At 36.8% G+C, this 21,588-nt stretch overlaps 2 protein-coding genes and 1 long non-coding RNA gene across 6 annotated transcripts in view; 2 read left to right on the top strand and 1 right to left on the bottom strand.

The window, feature by feature from the left end:
• rps16 (ribosomal protein S16) overlaps positions 1-21,588 on the bottom strand; it is a 1,145,183-nt gene that overhangs the window by 850,169 nt on the left and 273,426 nt on the right. The gene's annotated exons all lie outside the window — the stretch shown is intronic.
• The window catches only part of syt1a (synaptotagmin Ia), a 409,759-nt gene that overhangs the window by 376,089 nt on the left and 12,082 nt on the right, over positions 1-21,588 (top strand). For all 4 annotated transcript variants that reach the window (XM_022671494.2, XM_022671493.2, XM_049473918.1 and 1 more), the window contains 2 exons: positions 4,815-4,982; positions 17,741-17,858. In XM_022671494.2, the coding sequence (XP_022527215.1) occupies positions 4,815-4,982; positions 17,741-17,858 (286 nt within the window). The remainder of the gene's footprint in view (positions 1-4,814; positions 4,983-17,740; positions 17,859-21,588) is intronic.
• LOC111192986 (uncharacterized) lies at positions 8,595-11,872 on the top strand. The gene is made up of 2 exons (XR_002650197.2): positions 8,595-9,437; positions 11,568-11,872. It is a non-coding gene; the product is annotated as an uncharacterized LOC111192986 (long non-coding RNA).

Genomic DNA, 21,588 nt, shown 5'->3' with positions numbered 1-21,588 from the left:
AAGATTTTTTGAAATCCCAGAATATGTAAGTTAATCAAAAAGAAAAGTGTCATCAACCTTAATTCATGTTATGTGGTATATGCTATTTGCTTTCCAGGTGGATTGTTCTGTGTGGGTAATCTTTTAGGATGCTGTAAATAAGGGCTTGTAAACACTGCAGTGCCAAACAGCTGGTATTAGCAATCTTTTAAAGACATTAGGAAAAACCTATAGAATAAATCATCCTGATATCCTCACTGTATAGCATGGGTGTCCAAACTTTTTTTGTTGGGGTCCAAAGGAGAAATATATTTGAAGTCACGGGCCTCTGTAATCAAACAAATAATGAAATATACCACTTTAAATAATACTTTTTTCCTGATTATTTCATTTACACACCATTTTACTTGACTAACTATCTTTATCTTTGACAGTGTTGTGTAAACTAAGATTTTTTTAAATTGATGTTTAATTTCATGATGTCTCTTAATATAAAACTCCTTAATTACGGCAACTTTTAGACTCTTTGGCCCGTTTTTCTGCGCTACAAATGCGCACCCTCTCCGCTTTTAGACTCTTTGGCCCGTTTTACTGCGCTAGAAATGCGCACCCTCTCCGCTTTTAGACTCTTTGGCCCATTTTACTGCACTAGAAATGCGCAATCTCTCTGCTTTTACACTCTTTGGCCCCGTTTTACTGCGCTAGAAATGCGCAATCTCTCCGCTTTTAGACTCTTTGGCACGTTTTTCTGCGCTAGAAATGCGCACCCTCTCCGCTTTTAGACTCTTTTGCCCCGTTTTTCTGCGCTAGAAATGCGCACTCTCTCCGCTTTTAGACTCTTTTGCCCAGTTTTTCTGAGCTAGAAAAGTGCACCCTCTCCGCTTTTAGATTCTTTGGCCCGATTTTCTGCACTAGAAATGCGCACTCTCTCCGCTTTTAGACTCTTTTGCCCCTTTTTTTTTGCGCTAGAAATGCGCACCCTCTCCGACTTTCTGGCCCGTTTCTGACACCTAGCGTTCAAACTTTGAATCTCACATTATAAAAACCTGCTTAACAGCGGGCCAACTTTCATTCCATTTCTAAAATACCTCGCGGGCCGCTCCAAAAAAGGAAACGGGCCGCAAATGGCCCGCGGGCCGTAGTTTGGACACCCCTGCTCTATAGAGACTCCACTTGGCAAATTTGGACACACCTTCTCAATCAATGTTTTTATATATTTTTGTTTCCCTGCATGTAAATAAATACTAAAGTCATCCAGTCTATGATGAAACGCATTAGGAATTATGTAGTAACTTAACAGTGTTAAAGAAACCAAAATATAATACTCTGTGAAGCATTTAGGTAGATCTTATCTGGGGTGTTGTGCTGGGATACTTGTGGTTTCTAAGGCTTGTAACTTAGATGAACTTATCCAGTGCAACAAAGGAAACTCAGTAGTAGTCCTGATGAGAGCCTGTTCCATCATAACATTTGCTGGTACCACTTTAAAATAAGACTAGTTTTATAAAGGGTTTATAAATGGTTATAATTAGTTTATTAATGGTTGTTAATTAGGTTTTAAATGCTTTAAAAATCATTAATAATCAGTTATAACACATACGTAGAAAGGACAACAATGACCTGTTGTTTGCCAAATAGTGAACCCACAGCCATCTATATTTTTGCCCTTTCTACTTATGTGTTATAACAGATTATTAATGATTTTTAAGGCATTTACAACCTAATTAGTGACCATTAATAAACTAATTGTAAACCAATTATAAACCCTTTATAAAGGTAGTCTTATTTTAAAGTGGTACTCATTTTCTTGACAGTTTTCAGATTGACTGACCTTTGTGTCTTAAAGTATTTTTTTTTCTTTACTTAGTTGAGAAGTTCTTGCTATAATATGGATTAGAACATCCCTTAAATAGGGTTGTTCACTGTATACCAACTTTACCTCTTCACAACTTTACAACTGATGCTCTCAAACACATTAAGAGACACAAAATTAAAGTAATTATTCTTGACAAGTTCAGCATAGCTGTTAATTTAAAACGGTTTCAGGTGAGTCTACCTCATAAAGCTGACTGAGAAAATCCAGCCAAGATGTTCAAAACTGTCATCTAAGCAAGAGGTGCTACTTTAAAGTATCTAAAATCTAAAATATATTCTGGTTTGAACACTTTTTTGTTTACTAAATAATTCAAAATGTTTTCTTCATAGTCATGGATGACTTTAGAATTAATCTACAATGCACCACTGGATTTAAGGTGTGTTCAAACTTTTGACTGCTACTGTATTTCTAAACTGTTTGCATCTTTGTTTTTGCATCTTGAATTGCTGACCTAATGTTTGTTTTATTCTTTTGATTTTATATGTTAAGTCCACTCCAATATAACATGATGATGATCATAAATTAACTTGATACTGAGAGTGATTACAATATTTAAGTAAAAGGAGGTTCTAGTTCCCTGTTGGAGCCTCTAGTCTGGATACGGGATGAAATATGGTTGGGTATGGAGGTTTACAGGTTCAGTATGGCATCCTGCAGCACATTTACCCACAGATGTTGCAGCTGGGTCTGTAGATCCTGATTTACCGAAGCTGGCATCCCAGCTGCTCCCATAAATGCTGGATTAATGATAAATCTGGAGACCGGGCAGAACAAAGAAGTGTTGCAATTTGGTGAAGATATTCCTGCCATAAAAGGCAGCAATACATGTGTCTGCAGGATGTCCTGCACTTATCACTGAGCTGTAAGTGTCTCTCATATCACTACTTAAGTTTACACGACAGACTGTGGTATGAGTTTAACTTTAAATCTAATCTTAAGCTAAACCTGACCCTGTGTGAGGATCCCTGGGAGTGGAGATGAGCTCTTGTCTCTGTTCTATGAATACTGATGTGGGTATCTGATGATTTTGCTGCGATTGTGTTTCCGTGGCGATGTGTCACGCTGTCACGACTTACGGTCATTTTCTCTGAACTGCCACTGAAATCACCCAGTTTACCATTACCGACATTCTATCACTCCTGCAGAGACTGAGATTACACCACCTCTCTATCTCTATCTCTTTCGTTCTCTCTTTATTTCTCTCTCTCCCTCTCTTTCAATCTTTTCTTCTCTCATTGTCTCTTTCTCATCTCATTATCTTTATCTCTCCCTCTCTCTATCTCATCCTCTTTTCTATTTTTCTCTACCTCTAACTCTACTGCACTCTCATTCTTTTTCACTATTTCTTATTTCACTATATATTTCTACATCTTTCTGTCTTTTTCTCTCTGTGTCCTCACAATCTGATTGGTTGAGAAGTGTTCTAGCCGTGCTGATATATGTGATAACATCAGGGCCTTCTCACACTAAACTTGAATCACTCCGTCGACGCGTTGCCAAGTAACAGTGCATACACACAGGACACCCACAGCAGTGTTAGCTTAGCACAGGCTAGCGCTCAGCCGCGGCACGCTCGCCCACAGCCCGCAGTGCTGACTCGTCTTTTGTGGAAAAAAGGGAAAGATCGCTCGGTTACTGCCGTCTGACAGCCAGAATGCTAACCAGCCAGGCTAGGCTAAGCTAAGCTAATGCTGAGCTAAAGCAAGCTATGCTAACCTAACCACAGTCCAGACAGCTAGCTAAAACCAACACTACTCAGCAAAACAAGCAGAAATGCTCAAAAAATGCAAATTTTGTGGAACTACTTTTTGGCGGAAGGCACAGTCCATATTAAAGCATATTCAAACTGAATTTCTTAAAATTCTTTGATTTATTTTCTTTATTTGTTTTGCAAAAAAAAAACTGTTGTATAAAAGCAATAGAACACTCGAGGTTGTGTGTTATCACGCATTATCTACGACTGGATCACAGCCGTGATGTTATTCGTGATAACACACTCCCTCTCGTGTTCTATTGCTTAATTAACACTAAGTTGGAAAAATGCTGATTTGTGAAGTTATTTTTTGTGATGTCACAAAATCCAACACATTTATTCATTTAAAAATATTATTTGTTTAGCCTAAATCAATTTACCTTTGCCCATTTACTCTCAATTTACTAATTTTTTAGTGTTTTAGTCTGGACTTACTTACTGTAATCTTCCTTAATGGCCAATAAGTGTAAGGACGAGCCAAGCAGTAGGATGCAAATGCAGGGGGTTTATTAATACAAAATCGTGAGGCAAAAATCAACGTCGAAAAAACAGGCAAAGATCGGAAACCAATAAACAATAGATAGACTGATAACGCTTGATAAGACACAGTAGTGGCAATATCTCACAGCATTTGAGTGTTCAAGTCCCAATATATATAGTCCAGGTGAACGAGGAAATTACCACAGGTGTGAGAGGGGTGGAGTCTTCCTCAGAATTCTGGGGAGGCCGATCTTAAAGGCATAATCCGTAGTGCAGGTGTGACAATAAGAAACAAACAAAGCTGCTTTACATATGTCAGTCTTAAAGACGCAGTAGCAGTAACAGTGCATTAGTGATAAAGACAGGCTGGGGATAAAAATTTGTGAAGTGATGAATGAATGAAGCTTTAATTGGAGCTTAGATTAAAAAAAATTAATACATCAATAGTTTATGATACAGGTCCTTCAAAGTTGCATTTACTGCATTACAAATTGATCTGCATTTTCTGCCCCCTAAAAAACTGGGGCAAAGACAGGAATAAAAGAGTCAATAGAGTGTCCACTGGTGGTGTTAGCTTTTTTGGAAAGGATAATTCAATCTGTTTAGTCTTCAAACACAGCAAGGTGAACAACAAGACAGAAGACAAAGGAAACAATTCATGAAGCTGCTATAAGCATCTCTTTAATAAGAGCTAATGATCGTACTCTCCTCTCTGCTGCGCTGCAGGTTCCGTACACAGAACTGGGAGGAAAGACCCTGGTGATGACGGTCTACGACTTTGACCGTTTCTCCAAACACGACGCCATCGGAGACGTCAAGGTGCCCATGAACAAGGTGGACTTCAGTCACGTGACCGAGGAGTGGCGGGACCTCCAGAGTGCTGAGAAGGAGGAGGTTAGTATTACATACTGGAAGTGTCACACACTCTGTACATATTTAAGCCATTGTAATTAGTAAAGATTTACTTTCACTCACTGAAATGAACTTTAGTATGTCTGCTCGAACAACAGAGTTTACACCAAATTCTGGTAATGGAAAGTATTATTTATAATATTTTCTCTGTATCCAGCAGGTCATAAACCTAAAACTTTTTATATCAAATGTTTTGAAATATAACCATTAAACAGAATCAATATCTATCATACGAACACTTTACAATTCTACTTAACACCAAGTTTCTTTACTAAACACTAACATTCGGGAAAAAAAGTTCACTAACAACATTCTCTACCAAACAACCATCCATCTCTACATCATTTTCCATTAAACAAACATCATAAACATTCTTATCAAACACTGTCACCCAACATCATTCTCAAACACTATTATTTCCAAACACTAATACTCTCCACCAAACACAATTGTTTCTTTCAAACACTACTATTTTTAATAAAACATTGTTATTCTCCACCAACCTCCAAAAAACACCATAGTTCTCCACAAAACAAACACCATAAGTCACTACCAAACACCATCATTCTGCACCAAACAAACATCATTATTCTCCACCAAACCCCATCATTCTGCACCAAACAACATAATTATTCTTCATCCAACACCATCATTCTCTAAAAAAGCACCAAAATTCTCCACAAAAAACACCCTAACTCATCATCAAACACTATCTTTCTGCACCAAACAAACACCATAATTCTCCAACAAACATCATCATTCTCCAACAAAAAAACACCATAATTCTCCATAAAACAAACACTGTAACTCACCACCAAACATCACCATTCTGCACCAAACAAACATCATCATTCTCCAACAAAAAACACCATCATTCTCCACAAAACAAAAAACGTAACTCACCACCAAACACCGTCATTCTGCACCAAACATCATCATTCTCCACAAAACACCATCATTCTCCATCATACAAACATCATAACTCTTCACCAAACAGATAACATAATTCTCCACTGAACAAATTTTTTTGGTAACACTTTATTTTAAGGAACACAAATTAGGCGCTTATTAATGTCTTATTATTTGCTTAACAAAGCCAAAATTAGACATTTATAAATGATTTATTCACTACTTATTTGGCTCCATTCTGTGTAAGTGTTATTGGTGCTTAATTAGTGGTCTGTTATGTAGAAATGATTAATAATGGCTGTATTAGTTCTTAATTAGTTCAGAATAAACGGCTTGTACTCTTGGGAATAATTTGATATATCTTAATAATTCTATATATTTAGGAATTATTTGGTATATTTGTTTACTTTCTGGTGCTATGTAACTAATATCCCTTATGAAACATAATAAATGGCAATATATTGGAAAATATAGTGCAATATATTAAATAATAAGTTTTCATATATGGAAAAAAGGACATCTATTGTTTAATATATGACAATTTATGCATGGACCATTTATGTCTATATATTGGTAAATATAAAAACATACCACAATAAAGACACAATCTCTAAACTGCTAAACTGCAATATTTTTTTAGACCAAATGCCTTTTTTGTATTTATTAGTGTCTTTCTTAGTTAAGCATTTCACAAAAGAGACAAAAGCGTACCATGGTTTAAAATACATCCTGAATGTGCCAATAAAGGTCCACAGTTACAAACCCAATAAACAAAATACATTTACATTTACATCATCTACAATTACTTAAATAAAGCGGTCATATTCATGTTTGCATATTAAAAATTTTAATGTAACAAAGATTGACAAGTTATTACATTTTTTTTTTTGCCCAAATGCTACATACGTTACACAGACCTAGCCCAAAATCTTATATTTAGGTGTATTACACTTTTGATTTTTATTATATTGCTAATAATGTATTACATTTTTAAAATCATTTTAAATAATTGCAAGAAAAAAAAGCATTAGCTATGGTCAGTGTGAGTGAATCACCACATACAACAGTTCCTGTAAATGTGCTGTGTCTCAGTTGTAACCTGCTGAAAATACCCTTCCTCTCCTTAAATCATAATGGGCTCCTTGCACTCACGGCTCTGACGCATTTCCGTTTTCAAATAATACGGCTCGGACGTTTCCGGTTGTATTGTTTACATTCGCCTGTATAGGCAAAACGTACATTTTTTACTAGCGAGAGGTCAAAATGAGTATCCAGCGTGAAGTTTTCAAGCCGTTTTAAGCACCGTTGTGTTCCTTTTTGCCCGGCGTCGACTAAGTTTTATGGAAGCTTTAGGATTTCATAGCTTCCCTGCTCAGAGTGATTTAATAAACAGCGGCTAATGAACATCAGTCGGCACCATTTTACCATTTCGCTGTATGAAAGGTCTGTAGCAAACATTTAATACCAGACTACCTGGTTAAACCAAAAACGTCAGAAGCTTGGAGACGACTGGCAAAGCATGCAGTGCCACTGCTTGGAATAATTGGAATATGGAATAATTAACGTGACAGCACCCAGGCTCCACGTGTTTGGGAGAGGAGATCAGCTAAAGGTACTTGCCTGAATGATCCACCACCTAGCATTTTTATTATAGTTAGATATTATTATTATTATTATTATTATTATTATTATTATTATTATTATTATTATTATTATCATTATTATAGCTAGCATTATTATTATTATAGCTAGCATTTGTATTCTTATTTTTTACTATTATTATAGCTAGCATTATTATTATTATAGCTAGATATTATTATTATTATAGCTGGCATTTTTATTATTATAATTATAGCTAGATATTATTATCATTATTATTATTATTATAGCTAGCATTTTTATTATTATTATTATTATAGCTAGCATTTGTATTCTTATTTTTTACTATTATTATAGCTAGCATTATTATTTTTATTATTATTATTATTATAGCTAGATATTATTATTTTTACTATTATTATTATTGCTAGATATTATTATTTTTACTATTATTATTATTATTATTATTATTATTATTATAGCTAGATATTATTTTCATTATTATTATTATTATTATTATAGCTAGCATTTGTATAATAATTTTTATAATGATCATTATAGTTAGAATTATACGGTGGCCGAGAAAGCCCAATGCAGTGCAAATTGAAAAGCGCTGCAAAAGCACAAAACACATCCATCAAAATTACAACACAGGCGCAGCAAATAGAAAAACGCGCTGCAACTAGAAAAACGCGCTGCAAATAGAAAAACGCGCTGCAAATAGAACCACAACACAACGGAAGTGAGTCACAACACAACGGAATTTTCCCGGGGGACCTTAAAAGATACTGTACCAGCTAAGCTGCGTCTTCAGTAACGTCTCGGACTTCACTATGTGTACAAAGGACAATAAGTGGCAAACAAGGCGTTTTGTGAAGCAGAACTTTTAATAATATGCACACAACCGTGGCAATCACAGGTAATAAACATAACTTACTTTTCAGAAGCTTGTTTGCCACTTATTGTCCTTTGTATACAGCTGGTACAGCATCTTTTAAGGTCCCCCGGGAAAATTCCGTTGTGTTGTGACTCACTTCCGTTGTGTTGTGGTTCTATTTGCAGCGCGTTTTTCTTTTTGCAGCGCGTTTTTCTATTTGCTGCGCCTGTGTTGTAATTTTGATGGATGTGTTTTGTGCTTTTGCAGCGCTTTTCAATTTGCACTGCGCTGGGCTTTCTCGGCCACCGTAGAATTATTATTATTACTAGCATTTTATTAGACTTCCATTTGATAACAGAAGAAACTAACAACTATCAGTAATGCACCTAGCAAGCTAGTTAGCTATACTAGCTAATGCTGAGCTGTGTGGGCTAACGTAAAATATAAGAAAATCTTCGTAGTTGTGTAGGTATGAAGATGCATATAGTTTAAAGCCTTTCTCTAGCTTTCTAGTGGTAGGCTTTACTGGTCTCCTGGACGTTGAGGTTCTTTTATTTTTTTTTTAGAAGCTCTTGTAAACACCAGCTGAAAATACTGCCATAGCGAGTGTATTAGAAAATCCAAACAGGAAACGCTCGAGCAGCACTGATGAGAATGCGGAAGTAGTTGTGCAAAGAGCGCATTGTTACATTTTCAGTTTGAAGATTGAGCAAAAATGTACCCGTGGTTTTCAGACAAGCCAAATTTGGCAGGATAACCGCGAACCTGGCAACTCTGGGGAAAAGCGTTCTGTGATTGGACTGCAAGAGCAGAAGATTTAGACAAACAAGTATCAGCAGTTACAGGGCGGGACTATGCTTTGGATGATGTTCGGAGAAAAGACGCTAAAATTGGCTCTCAGATTGAATGAACTGAATGAATATACAGGTTATGGTTTGCCCTCGTTTCTTTGACGGAGGGACCAATGCAGTGAGCACTGTGTCAACCAGCTGGATACCTGACTCTGACCCAACAGAAACCTCCCCGCAGTCCTTCTAAAGTTATCTGGCAAGGTGAGTCCTTAATTTAAACAGTAGCTCATCATAACACAGTTTAAAGAATCCACATGCTGATAATAAGGCTAAGTTTTTTAAGAAGTTTAAAAATTATAGTGAGGTGTACATTCTTGCTAAACTGCTTAGTCAACACAATTTAAATTATGAGTTATAACTAGCTACCTTAGCTATAGTTTAACTAGCTAACCTAGCTTTAAGTTAACTAGCTACTTTATCTTTAGTTTAACTAGCCAACCTAGCTACTAGCTAACCTAGCTTTAAGTTAACTAGCTACCTTTGCTTTAATTTAACTAGCCAGCCTAGCTTTAATGTAACTAGCTAGCTTAGCTTTAAGTTAACTAGCTACCTTTGCTTTAATTTAACTAGCCAGCCTAGCTTTAATGTAACTAGCTAGCTTAGCTTTATTTTAACTAGCCAGCCTAGCTTTAATGTAACTAGCTAGCTTAGCTTTATTTTAGCTAACCAGCCTAGCTTTAATTTAACTAGCTAGCTTAGCTTTATTTTAACTAACCAGCCTAGCTTTAATTTAACTAGCTAGCTTAGCTTTATTTTAACTAGCCAGCCTAGCTTTAATGTAACTAGCTAGCTTGGCTTTATTTTAACTAGCCGGCCTAGCTTTAATGTAACTAGCTAGCTTAGCTTTATTTGAACTAATCAACCTAGCTTTAATTTAACTAGCTAGCTTAGCTTTATTTTAAATAACCAGCCTAACTTTAATTGAACAGCTTAGCTTTATTTTAACTAGCTAAACTAACTTTAACTTAACTAGCTAACCTAGCTTTAATTTAACTAGCTAAGCAAGCTTTAATTAAACTAGCTAACCTAGCTTTAAGTTATAATTTATAGATAGCTAACCTAGCATTCATTTATAAGTTATAATTAGCTCACATATCTTTAATGTATGTTATAACTAGTTAACCTATCTTTAATTTTGGATTTATTACTAGCTAACCTAGCTTTAATTTATAAGTTATAACTAGCTAACTTAGCTTTATTTTAACTGGCTAAACTAACTTTAATTTAACTAGCTAACCTAGCTTTAATTTAACTAGCTACTTTATCTTTAGTTTAACTAGCCAACCTAGCTACCAGCTAACCTAACTTTAAGTTAACTAGCTACCTTTGCTTTAATTTAACTAGCCAGCCTAGCTTTAATGTAACTAGCGAGCTTAGCTTTAAGTTAACTAGCTACCTTTGCTTTAATTTAACTAGCCAGTCTAGCTTTAATGTAACTAGCTAGCTTAGCTTTATTTTAACTAGCCAGCCTAGCTTTAATGTAACTAGCTAGCTTAGCTTTATTTTAACTAACCAGCCTAGCTTTACTTTAACTAGCTAGCTTAGCTTTATTTTAACTAACCAGCCTAGCTTTAATGTAACTAGCTAGCTTAGCTTTATTTTAACTAGCCAGCCTAGCTTTAATTTAACTAGCTAGCTTAGCTTTATTTTAACTAACCAGCCTAGCTTTAATTTAACTAGCTAGCTTAGCTTTATTTTAACTAACCAGCCTAGCTTTAATGTAACTAGCTAGCTTAGCTTTATTTTAACTAGCCAGCCTAGCTTTAATGTAACTAGCTAGCTTGGCTTTATTTTAACTAGCCAGCCTAGCTTTAACTTAACTAGCTAGCTTAGCTTTATTTTAACTAACCAGCCTAACTTTAATTGAACTAGCTACCTTTGCTTTAATTGAACTAGATAACCTAGCTTTAAGTTATAATTTATAGCTAGCTAACCTAGCATTCATTTTTAAGTTATAATTAGCTAACCTATCTTTAATTTATGTTATAACTAGTTAACCTATCTTTAATTTTGGATTTATTACTAGCTAACTTAGCTTTAAGTTAACTAGTTAGCTAGCTAAATTAGCTTTGAGATATGTTTTAATTAGCTAATCTAGCTATCTCACTTTATCCCATGAAATAGCTATGCTAATTTATTTTGTATTAAGGATTTAGCTGTACATTATTAAACTATCACAGTTTACCTTTAAATTAGGCTTGTTAGCGGTGGGTTCCAAATACTGAAACTTGTTTTTAATCTAAGAGTATTCGGACCCACTTGTAACTAAGTAGCATTGTGTTGCTGGTGGTCATTGTTTGTTTATTTCTCATTTTCTTCCTTTGTTATAAGGTGAAACTGGGGAAGGAAGGCACCATCACTGTCTCAGCCCATTGTTGGAAGACTGCAAAAGCACAAGCTACAGCCAGTGGGACGGCACGAGTGCTACTGATGGAACTCTTTAATGTTGATGTTTTTCTGAACTTTAAGCATACCTTTATCTGTTTTTGTATTATACATATAGTAGTATATGGTAGTATATATTCTTGAATTTATAGTGAAGTGTAATGTTAAATATATAATAAAATAAATTGTGATGTGTGGTAATAGATGGTATGTGTATTATTGATAGTAATATATTAAAATATATTCTTGAATACATAGTGAAGTATATTGTTCAAAATATAAAGTACAATATATAGTACACTGCAAAATATGTGGTAATAAATGGTACATAATAATTGATAAGTCATGTTCATATGTTGCCATTGCTGTTACAGTTACCATTTTAGCTATATTGGTATCTGCACATTCGACCAGTCAGTCAGTCAATCTACATTTTAAATTTAACCGTTGAGAGTCTTAAACCAATAGAAAATAAAACTGCTTGAATTCAAAAGAGAATAAATGTGCTAAAATGTATTTTCTGTTGTTTCATTAGGACAACTGCATTTTTGACATTCAACTTATGTAAATGGGAAGTCAAACACACAGTTCTTTTTAGTGTCTAATTAGTGATGAACAGAACCTCACTTTAGAATATGGTACACTTCTGGGTGTATAAGTGACTTATTAAGCACTTATTAGCTAAATTGTGATGGAGATTGGCTTATTAAATGTTTATTTTGCGCTTTTTAGTGTGTAATTAGTGATGAACAGAACCTTACTTTAGAATATGGTACACTTCTTGGTCTATTAGTGACTTATTAAACCCTTATTAAGTACATCGTGAGGGGGATTGATTGATAAAATATTTATTCAGTTCTTTTTAGTGTCTAATTAGTGATGAACAGAACCTTACTTTAGAATATGGTACACTTCTTGCTCTATTAGTGACTAATTAAACCCTTATTAAGTACATCGAGGGGGATTGGTTGATGAAATATTTAGTCAGTTCTTTTTAGTGTCTAATTAGTGATGAACAAAACCTCACTTTAGAATATGGTACACTTCTTGGTCTATTAGTGACTTATTAAACCCTGATTAACTCAGTAAACTCCAGCACAGCTATAACCGTACCAAACTCACATAGATCAGATTGCGACCAATTATACACTAATAACGTGTATGATTTGGCTAATAGATAATGCTTAATAACCTGCTTAACTGGGTGCTAACATAACTGTTTAAAGTGCACTATAAAAACTAATACAGCCATTATTAATCATTTCCACATAACAGGCCACTAATTAAGCACCAATAACCCTTACACAGAATAAAGACTAATAAGTAGTGATTAAATCATTTATAAATGTCTAATTAAGGCTTTATTAAGCAAATAATAAGACATTAATAAGTGCCTAATTTGTGTTCCTTAAAATAAAGTGTTACCAAAGAAACACTGTCATTTTAAAATGGTTAAATGCTATTTATCTACATCAAACACCAGCCTTAATACTAGTGAAGAACCTACGCAGTTCCGAAAGTATTTGGTTCTGATGGTGTTTATTGGAGTTAGTTGGTGTTTGTTTGGGGTTTTTGGGGATTGGTGGGTAAGGGTGCTACAGGCTTTAAACATGCTTTCTGTATCATTTCATTAGATCACTGGTGCGGGTCAAAGAACAGAGTGAGCAGAAAAGAATCCCTGTATCTACAGCATTAGTGTAATTAGATTCTGTGTAAATGTAATAATCACTGATAAGCCTGTAGAGGTTCTTCTAAAGGCTCTGGTGGAACCTGAACCTCCTACAAAGAGCTCTCGATATTACCTGCCTAAGGAGCTGAGGGCAACCCGTCTCCAGTGGAAATGTCACTTAATCAGCTGTCCATGCCACCCTCCTATTAATACAGCGCTGACTTCACCAGCACTGGTTCAGGAGATTCAATTTTCATGGTAAATGTCATGCTGTATAGCATTTAAGCCCTGGTTGTCAGGGGAACCTTGTTTTTGTGGCATGCTCGCTTTATGTAAAGGTTAATTATAACTCGGCTGGTGGGCCGAGCTGAAGGGCGTCCGCATGTTTCCAAAGGTTGATTTTGGCCCTCGTTCCACTGCAGTGCTCCAGGCCTAGTTAGCTGGGAATTTTCAGCTGCACTTAAGGAATGTAAAGAGCTCAGTATATTATAACTGTGCATTCAGATGCACAGATGCTATCAAACACCATTCAACACCATCATTCTCCACCAAGCAAACACCACATTTCTTCCTCAAACATCATCTCTCACCACCAGACAAAAAAAAATTCTCCACCAAAACCTTTTTATTCTCCACAAATGCAGCACTGTACACCAAACAAATAGCAGCATTCTCTGGAGAACACCATCTTTCTCTTATAAATTTCACTGTTCACCATTACTCTCCACCAAACATCACCATTCTTCAGGAAACACCATCACTCTCCACCAGACACCATCATTCTTCATGAAACACCTTCACTCTCCACCAAACACAATCATTCTTCATGAAACACCATCACTCTCCACCAAACACCATAATTCTCTGTGCCACACAACCACTTTCCACCTAACACCATCATGCTTTATGAAACACCATTACTCTCCACCAAACACCATAATTCTTCATGAAACACCATCACTCTCCACCAAACACCATAATTCTTCATAAAACACCATCACTCTCCACCAGACACCATCATTCTTCATGAAACACCATCACTCTTCACCAGACACCATCATTCTTCATGAAACACCATCACTCTTCACCAGACACCAGCATTCTTCATGAAACACCATTACTCTTCACCAAACACCATCATTCTTTATGAAACACCATTACTCTCCACCAAACGCCATAATTCTTCATAAAACACCATCACGCTCCACCATACACCCCATCACTCTCCACCAGACACCATAATTCTTTATGAAACACCATTACGCTCCACCATACACCCCATCACTCTCCACCAGACACCATAATTCTTTATGAAACACCATTACGCTCCACCATACACCCCATCACTCTCCATCAGACACCATAATTCTTCATGAAACACCATTACTCTCCACCAAACACCCTAATTCTTCATAAAACACCATCACTCTCCACCAGACACCATCATTCTTCATGAAACACCATTACTCTTCACCAAACACCATCATTCTTTATGAAACACCATCACGCTCCACCATACACCCCATCACTCTCCACCAGACACCATCATTCTTCATGAAACACTATCCCTCTCCACCATCATTCTCCACCACACACCCCATCACTTTCCACTAAAACTACTTTATTTGCCAAAACATGTGGCTTGTCAGTGAATGTAATGTATGTTGAAAATATATAAGAATTTTTCAACATTTCAATAAGTGAAAAACTGAAAGCTGGAGTATTTTTGTTACACTCAGAAAACACCCATCTGTCAGTTCCACTGCTGTAGAGTCCCACAGGAGTCCCAGAACATTCCACAGATCTGTTATTTAGAAGCTCAATTCCTTTCATTAGTTCCCAAACACGCCTCCAAGTGTCAATCAAGCTTCAGACCTACAGGTTCACACAGAGTCTCAGCGGTTTGACGAGCTGCTGGTGTTATTCTCAGTGCTGTGGAGAGGATTCTGCTGCTGCTGCTGCTGATTCTGAAATAAAACATTTTGAAAAGTAATCAGAGCACGACTGAACTCCTGCATACTGCACACTCACTTTCTGCACAAAACTAATTAATCCACATTGCCCCTTATCGATCTCTACCAAATAACACTCTTCTCCAGAAAACACCACTGTTTCTCACCAAACACAAACCAGTATTCCCCATCAAACACCATCATTTCCCATTAAACACCACCATTGTCTAACAAACACAATTCTCCACTACATTCTCTGACTAATCCCTTCATTTTCCACCAAACACCATCATTATCCATCCAACACAACCATTTTCTACCAAACACCAACACTATTGTTCCCCACCAATACCACCATTCTCCAACAAACACCATTTTCTCCACCAAACACAATTCCCCATTATAAAACACATCTTTTCACCTTAAACACCATCATTTCCCTTTAAACACCGTCATGTTCGAACAAATACATTTAATTCTCACCAACAATTATCATTCTCCACCAAACACCATAATTCTCCATCAAACACCATTATGTACCATTAAACAACATAATTCACGCCAACACCCATCATTCTTCACTAAACAAACACCATAACAAACCATCAAATGCCATAATTCCCCATCAAACACCATCATTCCCACTAAACAAACACCATAATTAACCATCAAACACCATTATTCACGCAAACAACCATCATTCTTCACTAAACAAACACCATATTTAACCATCAAACACCAAAATTTCTCTTCAAACACCACCATTCTCCACTAAACAAACACCATAATTAACATCAAACACCATCATTCCCCCTCAAACACCATCATTCTCCACTAAACTAACACCGTCATTCGCCATCAAACACCATCATTCACGCCAACAACCATCATTCCCCACCAAACAAACACCATGCGTCAGATTCAGGTAAAAGGCAGTTAAAGTGAATGAAAGTGTGGGAAAGTAATCAGAGCACGGCTGAACTCCTGTGTACTCGCTTTCTGCACAAAACTAATTAAGTGTTTTGAAATGAGATTATTATGTGGGAATAATTGGATGATTTGGTGCTGCTGCGGTTAGGTTTGTGCGTTCCAGCACAGCTTATTTACTCGCAATAATTCGGCTAATTGAGCCATAAAATGCAGGTTTTTGTTTTAATGCGCTGATGACCTTTTAATGGGCAGAGGATTGATTGTTTGGAAGATGACATGAGTCATCTGAAAGTAGATCCGGAACTTTAACCTTTAGCTCTGTTCGTTTACGAGCGCTGCATGTGTGTTTCCTGCATACTAACAGACGTGTTGCCGCTGCCTCGCCTCTGACATATACATGTGTTCACGTATGAAATGCAATTACACAGTGTCACTCACACACTCGCTCATATATCAGCAGCACAGCTCTCCACAGAACATGTTCTACAATCTACAGCCTCTCACAGAACAACCAGTCATTAATAACAGCGCATATATTACAGAGGAACTGAGACAGCCCATCATTTCTAACTTTTATTATAGAAATCTGTCTACACTGTAAAATAAAATCACTTACTCTTTCTATAAATGCTGTGTATATTAGACTCTATACATTTGCTCAACAGCTATACACAGTTATGTCCATTAATATTGGACAGAATTTGGGCTCTACATGCCACCACACTGGATTTGAAATGAAACAAATGAGATGCTATTGAAGTGTAGACTTTCAGGTTTTATTCAAGGGGGTAAAACAAAAATATCCTTTTAAGCTTTTAGGAACTGCAACCACTTTTCTAAAAAGCCTTCCTTATTTCAGGACATATTTTCTCAAAAGCTACATGGGCTATTCCTCGTTAATCCATCATCAGTTTAGCAGGTAAAAGGTTTTGAGTTGATTTCATTGCATTAATAAGATTTTGTAAACATATTTAACTGCTATTTTAATAATATATATGCGATTGGATGGTTACCCCATAAAGAAATTAGGATAAACCATATTATTAGCATTTTAGGACCATTTTATGCATCTGATGTAATGATAACATTATAGCATAATCATGCAATTAAAAGAACAATGAGGTCAGCAAAATGACACTTGAGACTATGTACATGTTATACAATAATATATACCATAGATCTCAATGTATTTCCATATGATGTAATCAGTAATGTAATACTTGTGACAGACCTAGTCTGAATCATTCATTTATATATAAACACTTATTCCTAATGATCTTCATTTGTACAAACTAGAGATCTGTTATTTGTTATCACCCTGTTTTGCCGATAATTCAGTTATCGTAGCACCTGAATTTAATTTAATCTAAACTGTCCAATTGTGCAATTGATGAGAAGTTGAATAGAATGGAGATTTTACTGTGTTGTAGTAGATACTAACTATTCAAGAACTCAATTAAAGTCACTGACGTATGACTGTGGCATCACTAGAATTTTAACATGCAGTCAGTGTTTAGACAGTTTATTATAAAACCTGTATGCTGAATTTTAATCTTTGTTTCTTATAGCAAGAGAAGCTGGGAGATATCTGCTTCTCGCTGCGTTACGTCCCCACCGCCGGCAAACTGACCGTGGTCATTCTGGAGGCCAAGAACCTGAAGAAGATGGATGTGGGAGGCCTGTCAGGTGAGGGCAAGTTAGACTCACAGCTCCCATCAGAATCACAGAGTTAAATCAGAACAGAATTATAGAAATAAACTGACCAGCGGCGTGTGCTGAGTGTAGCTGATTGTCACACAGAGCACTCACTCACAATATAATTAATTCCTCACACAGCGGCGCATCGCTCTCCCACAGATAACAGCAAGGAAATTGGTTTGGGGGACACCAGCTGGGGAGTGTGTGGGGCTTGGGGCTGCACTGATAATATATTTAAAAAAAACACATTACGGAATCTTTTCTCCTATTTTTATATATTAGGATGTTCTGCATATTAAAGGTGGAATTGATGAGTCGTCATGTTTTTATTATGTCCAATTCTAAAACAGAACTATTATAAACTGACACTTAATTATACAGCAATAATAGAAAAAATACACCACTGTGACACATTATTACTATATTATGAAGAATCTGTTATATGTGCTTTAAGACAGTTTCGATTTACGTCAGTTTGCAGATTTGCTAAACATGAGTATTTCTGCATATGTAGTAAATGTGTGTATGGATTGGTGTAGGTATAGATGGGTATATGCAGATGTGTAGGGATGAGCATTGATATGTGATATGAGTATATGTGTATAAAGGAGTTTGAATGATCATAAATTGTTATGCATATGGACTGGTATGAGAATGATTGGTAATAGTACATTCATACTGCAGTGATGTGACAGTAAAAGGAAATGCAGTCTGCCTACAGCTTTGGGGCTTGACGTTTAAAAAGAAAAAATGTTTTCATCTTCCCCAAACAAGAGTTGTGTGCTGTGTGTGGTCAAATGCTGTGTCCAAGTGAGACACTGTGATTTATTTTAGCTACTGCCACTTCCAGTTTGTTCTAAGGGTACTGGGGAACAGTTTACAGCACTATAATACTGGGTTTATTATCACTGTGCTTACTTTAATCACTGTATTGTCATGGATTTGTTTTTGAGCAGTGGAGACAGTACAGTTAGTAACTTATGGTTGGTATGATTAAGTAAAAGTATAGATAGGAAAAAATAGTTGGGTAAAATTATAGATTGGTATGACTGGGAAAAGTGTGTAAGTGGGTACACTTGGGTAGGAGTAAAGATGGGTATGGTTGGGTAAGGATATAGATTGGTATGGTTGAGTAAGTTTATAGATCGGTATGGTTGGGTAAGGGTATAAATTGGTATGGTTGGGTAAGAGTATAGGTGGGTATAATTGGGTAAGAGTATAGGTGGTTACGGTTGGGTATGGGAATAAATTGGTATGGTTGGGTAAGGGTGTATGTGAGTATGGTTGGATAAGAGTATAGGTGGGTATAATTGGGTAGGAGTATAAGTGGGTACGGTTGGATAAGTGTATAGATGAGTATGGTTGGGTAAGAGCATAGTTGGGTATAATTGGGTAAGAGTATAGGTGGTTACGGTTGGGTATGGGAATAAATTGGTATGGTTGGGTAAGGGTGTATGTGAGTATGGTTGGATAAGAGTATAGGTGGGTATAATTGGGTAGGAGTATAAGTGGGTATGGTTGGGTAAGTATATAGATGGGTACGGTTGAGTGAGAGTATAAGTGGGTGTGGTTGGGTAAGAGTATAGGTGGGTACGGTTGGGTAAGGGAATACATTGGTATGGTTGGGTAAGTGTATAGATGGGTGTGGTTGGGTAAGAGTATAGATGTGTATGGTTGGGTAGGAGTATAGATGTGTATGGTTGGGTAAGAGTATAGATGGGTATGGTTGAGTAAGAGTATAAGTGGGTGTGGTTGGGTAAGAGTTTAGGTGGGTATGGTTAGGTAAGGGAATAAATTGGTATGGTTGGGTAAGTGTATAGATGGGTGTGGTTGGGTAAGAGTATACATGGAATGGTTGAGTAAGTGTATAAGTGGGTATGGTTGGGTAAGTATATAGATGGGTACGGTTGAGTGAGAGTATAAGTGGGTGTGGTTGGGTAAGGGAATAAATTGGTATGGTTGGTTAAGTGTATAGATGGGTGTCGTTGGGTAAGTGTATAGGTGGGTATGGTTGGGTAAGAGTATAGCTGTGTACAGTTGAGTAAGAGTATAGGTGGGTACAGATTAGGTAAGATTATAGCTGTGTACAGTTGGGTATGAGTATAGGTGTGCATGGTTAGGTAAGGGTATAGGTGGGTACAAGTTGGGTAAGTGTATAGTTGGTATGGTTGGGTAAGAGTATAGCTGTGTACAGTTGGGTATGAGTATAGGTGTGTAGGGTTGGGTAAGGGTATAAGTGGGTATGGTTGGGTAAGAGTATAGCTGTGTACAGTTGGGTATGAGTATAGGTGTGTAGGGTTGGGTAAGGGTATAGGTGGGTATGGTTGGGTAAGAGTATAGACGTGTACAGTTGGGTAAGAGTATGGTTTGGTGTGGTTGGGTAAGAGTATAGATGTGTATGGTTGGGTAGGAGTATAGATGTGTATGGTTGGGTAAGTGTATAGGTGGGTAAGGTTGGGTAAGTGTATGGATTGGTATGGTTGAGTAAGAGTATAGCTGTGTACAGTTGGGTATAAGTATAGGTGTGCATGGTTAGGTAAGGGTATAGGTGGGTACAAGTTGGGTATGAGTATAGGTGTGTAGGTTTGGGTAAGGGTATAGGTGGGTACAAGTTGGGTATGAGTATAGGTGTGTAGGGTTGGGTAAGAGTATAGATTGGTATGGTTGGGTAAGAGTATAGGTGGTATGGATGGGTAAGTGTAGATGTAGAGGGTAAAGCATTTACATATATTATATGAATAAGTATATATGGGTATGCAGGGGTATATATGGTATGGGCAATGATGGGTAAGACTATAGGACAGGTATATATATATAGGTGGGTATATATATACAGGTGGGTATGAATAGGTGTGTATAGATGGGTATTAGTAAATGTATGGTATTGGTGTGGATGGGTATGGGTTTGGAAGGGTATGGAAGAGTGTGTTATTATTGGTATGGGTATAGGTGGGTTATAAACGTCTATAGAATAGAACCAACAAATAATCACAAAGCAGTCTGAATTAAGGCTGTATTATGTGTTATATTCTGCTGATTGTGATTCGGGTCAGTGAGTCAGTAGATCTGTGATCAGACGTATTTTCTTGCTGGAGAATTGGTAGGACAGTAAATTCATACTGACAGTACATGTGTGAAATAGCAGGATAGTGAAAGACCTGCCATGTAACAAGCTGAAGATCTATGGGTCCAATTCAACCCAGCTAACACTCCCACTGGAATCCATTAGCATCGCTAGGCTAAGCTGGTCATACGCTATCGGCCATGTCTGATAAGCCTTTGTGATGGAGTTGTAGAGGGATAGATAGGCGGGTGGGTGAGGCATTAGTGAAGCAGGTTCAGATTTGGACATATCTCTAAAAGCTGTCTGAGCCATGCTTTGACGTCTCGCTAAAGCTAGCTCTGGTCCGCTGCTAGCATGTGCTATCAGAGAGCCGGCTAAAGTGGTTCCAGTCGACCATTCACTGCAATTTAAATCCATCTGAAGTGAACACATCACGCGTCTGGAGAGGAAATATTCTCAGGCTAGCCATGCCAGGGAATCGCTCAATCCGGATGGATGAGCCCTTTATACAAAAAGTCATTTTTTCAAAGTACTTTTTTCCCCATGTGTGTGCATGTTTTAAAGCCTCCATAAAAATATATTATTAAATATATAAGAAAAATGCCACAACCCTGACACAATTGCATTTATTAAAATAACCTGTGTGGATATAGA

The sequence above is a fragment of the Astyanax mexicanus genome, chromosome 2, assembly GCF_023375975.1.
Source record: "Astyanax mexicanus isolate ESR-SI-001 chromosome 2, AstMex3_surface, whole genome shotgun sequence".
In the NCBI taxonomy this organism is placed as follows: domain Eukaryota; kingdom Metazoa; phylum Chordata; class Actinopteri; order Characiformes; family Acestrorhamphidae; genus Astyanax; species Astyanax mexicanus.
This window is presented reverse-complemented; position numbering and strand designations above follow the sequence as displayed.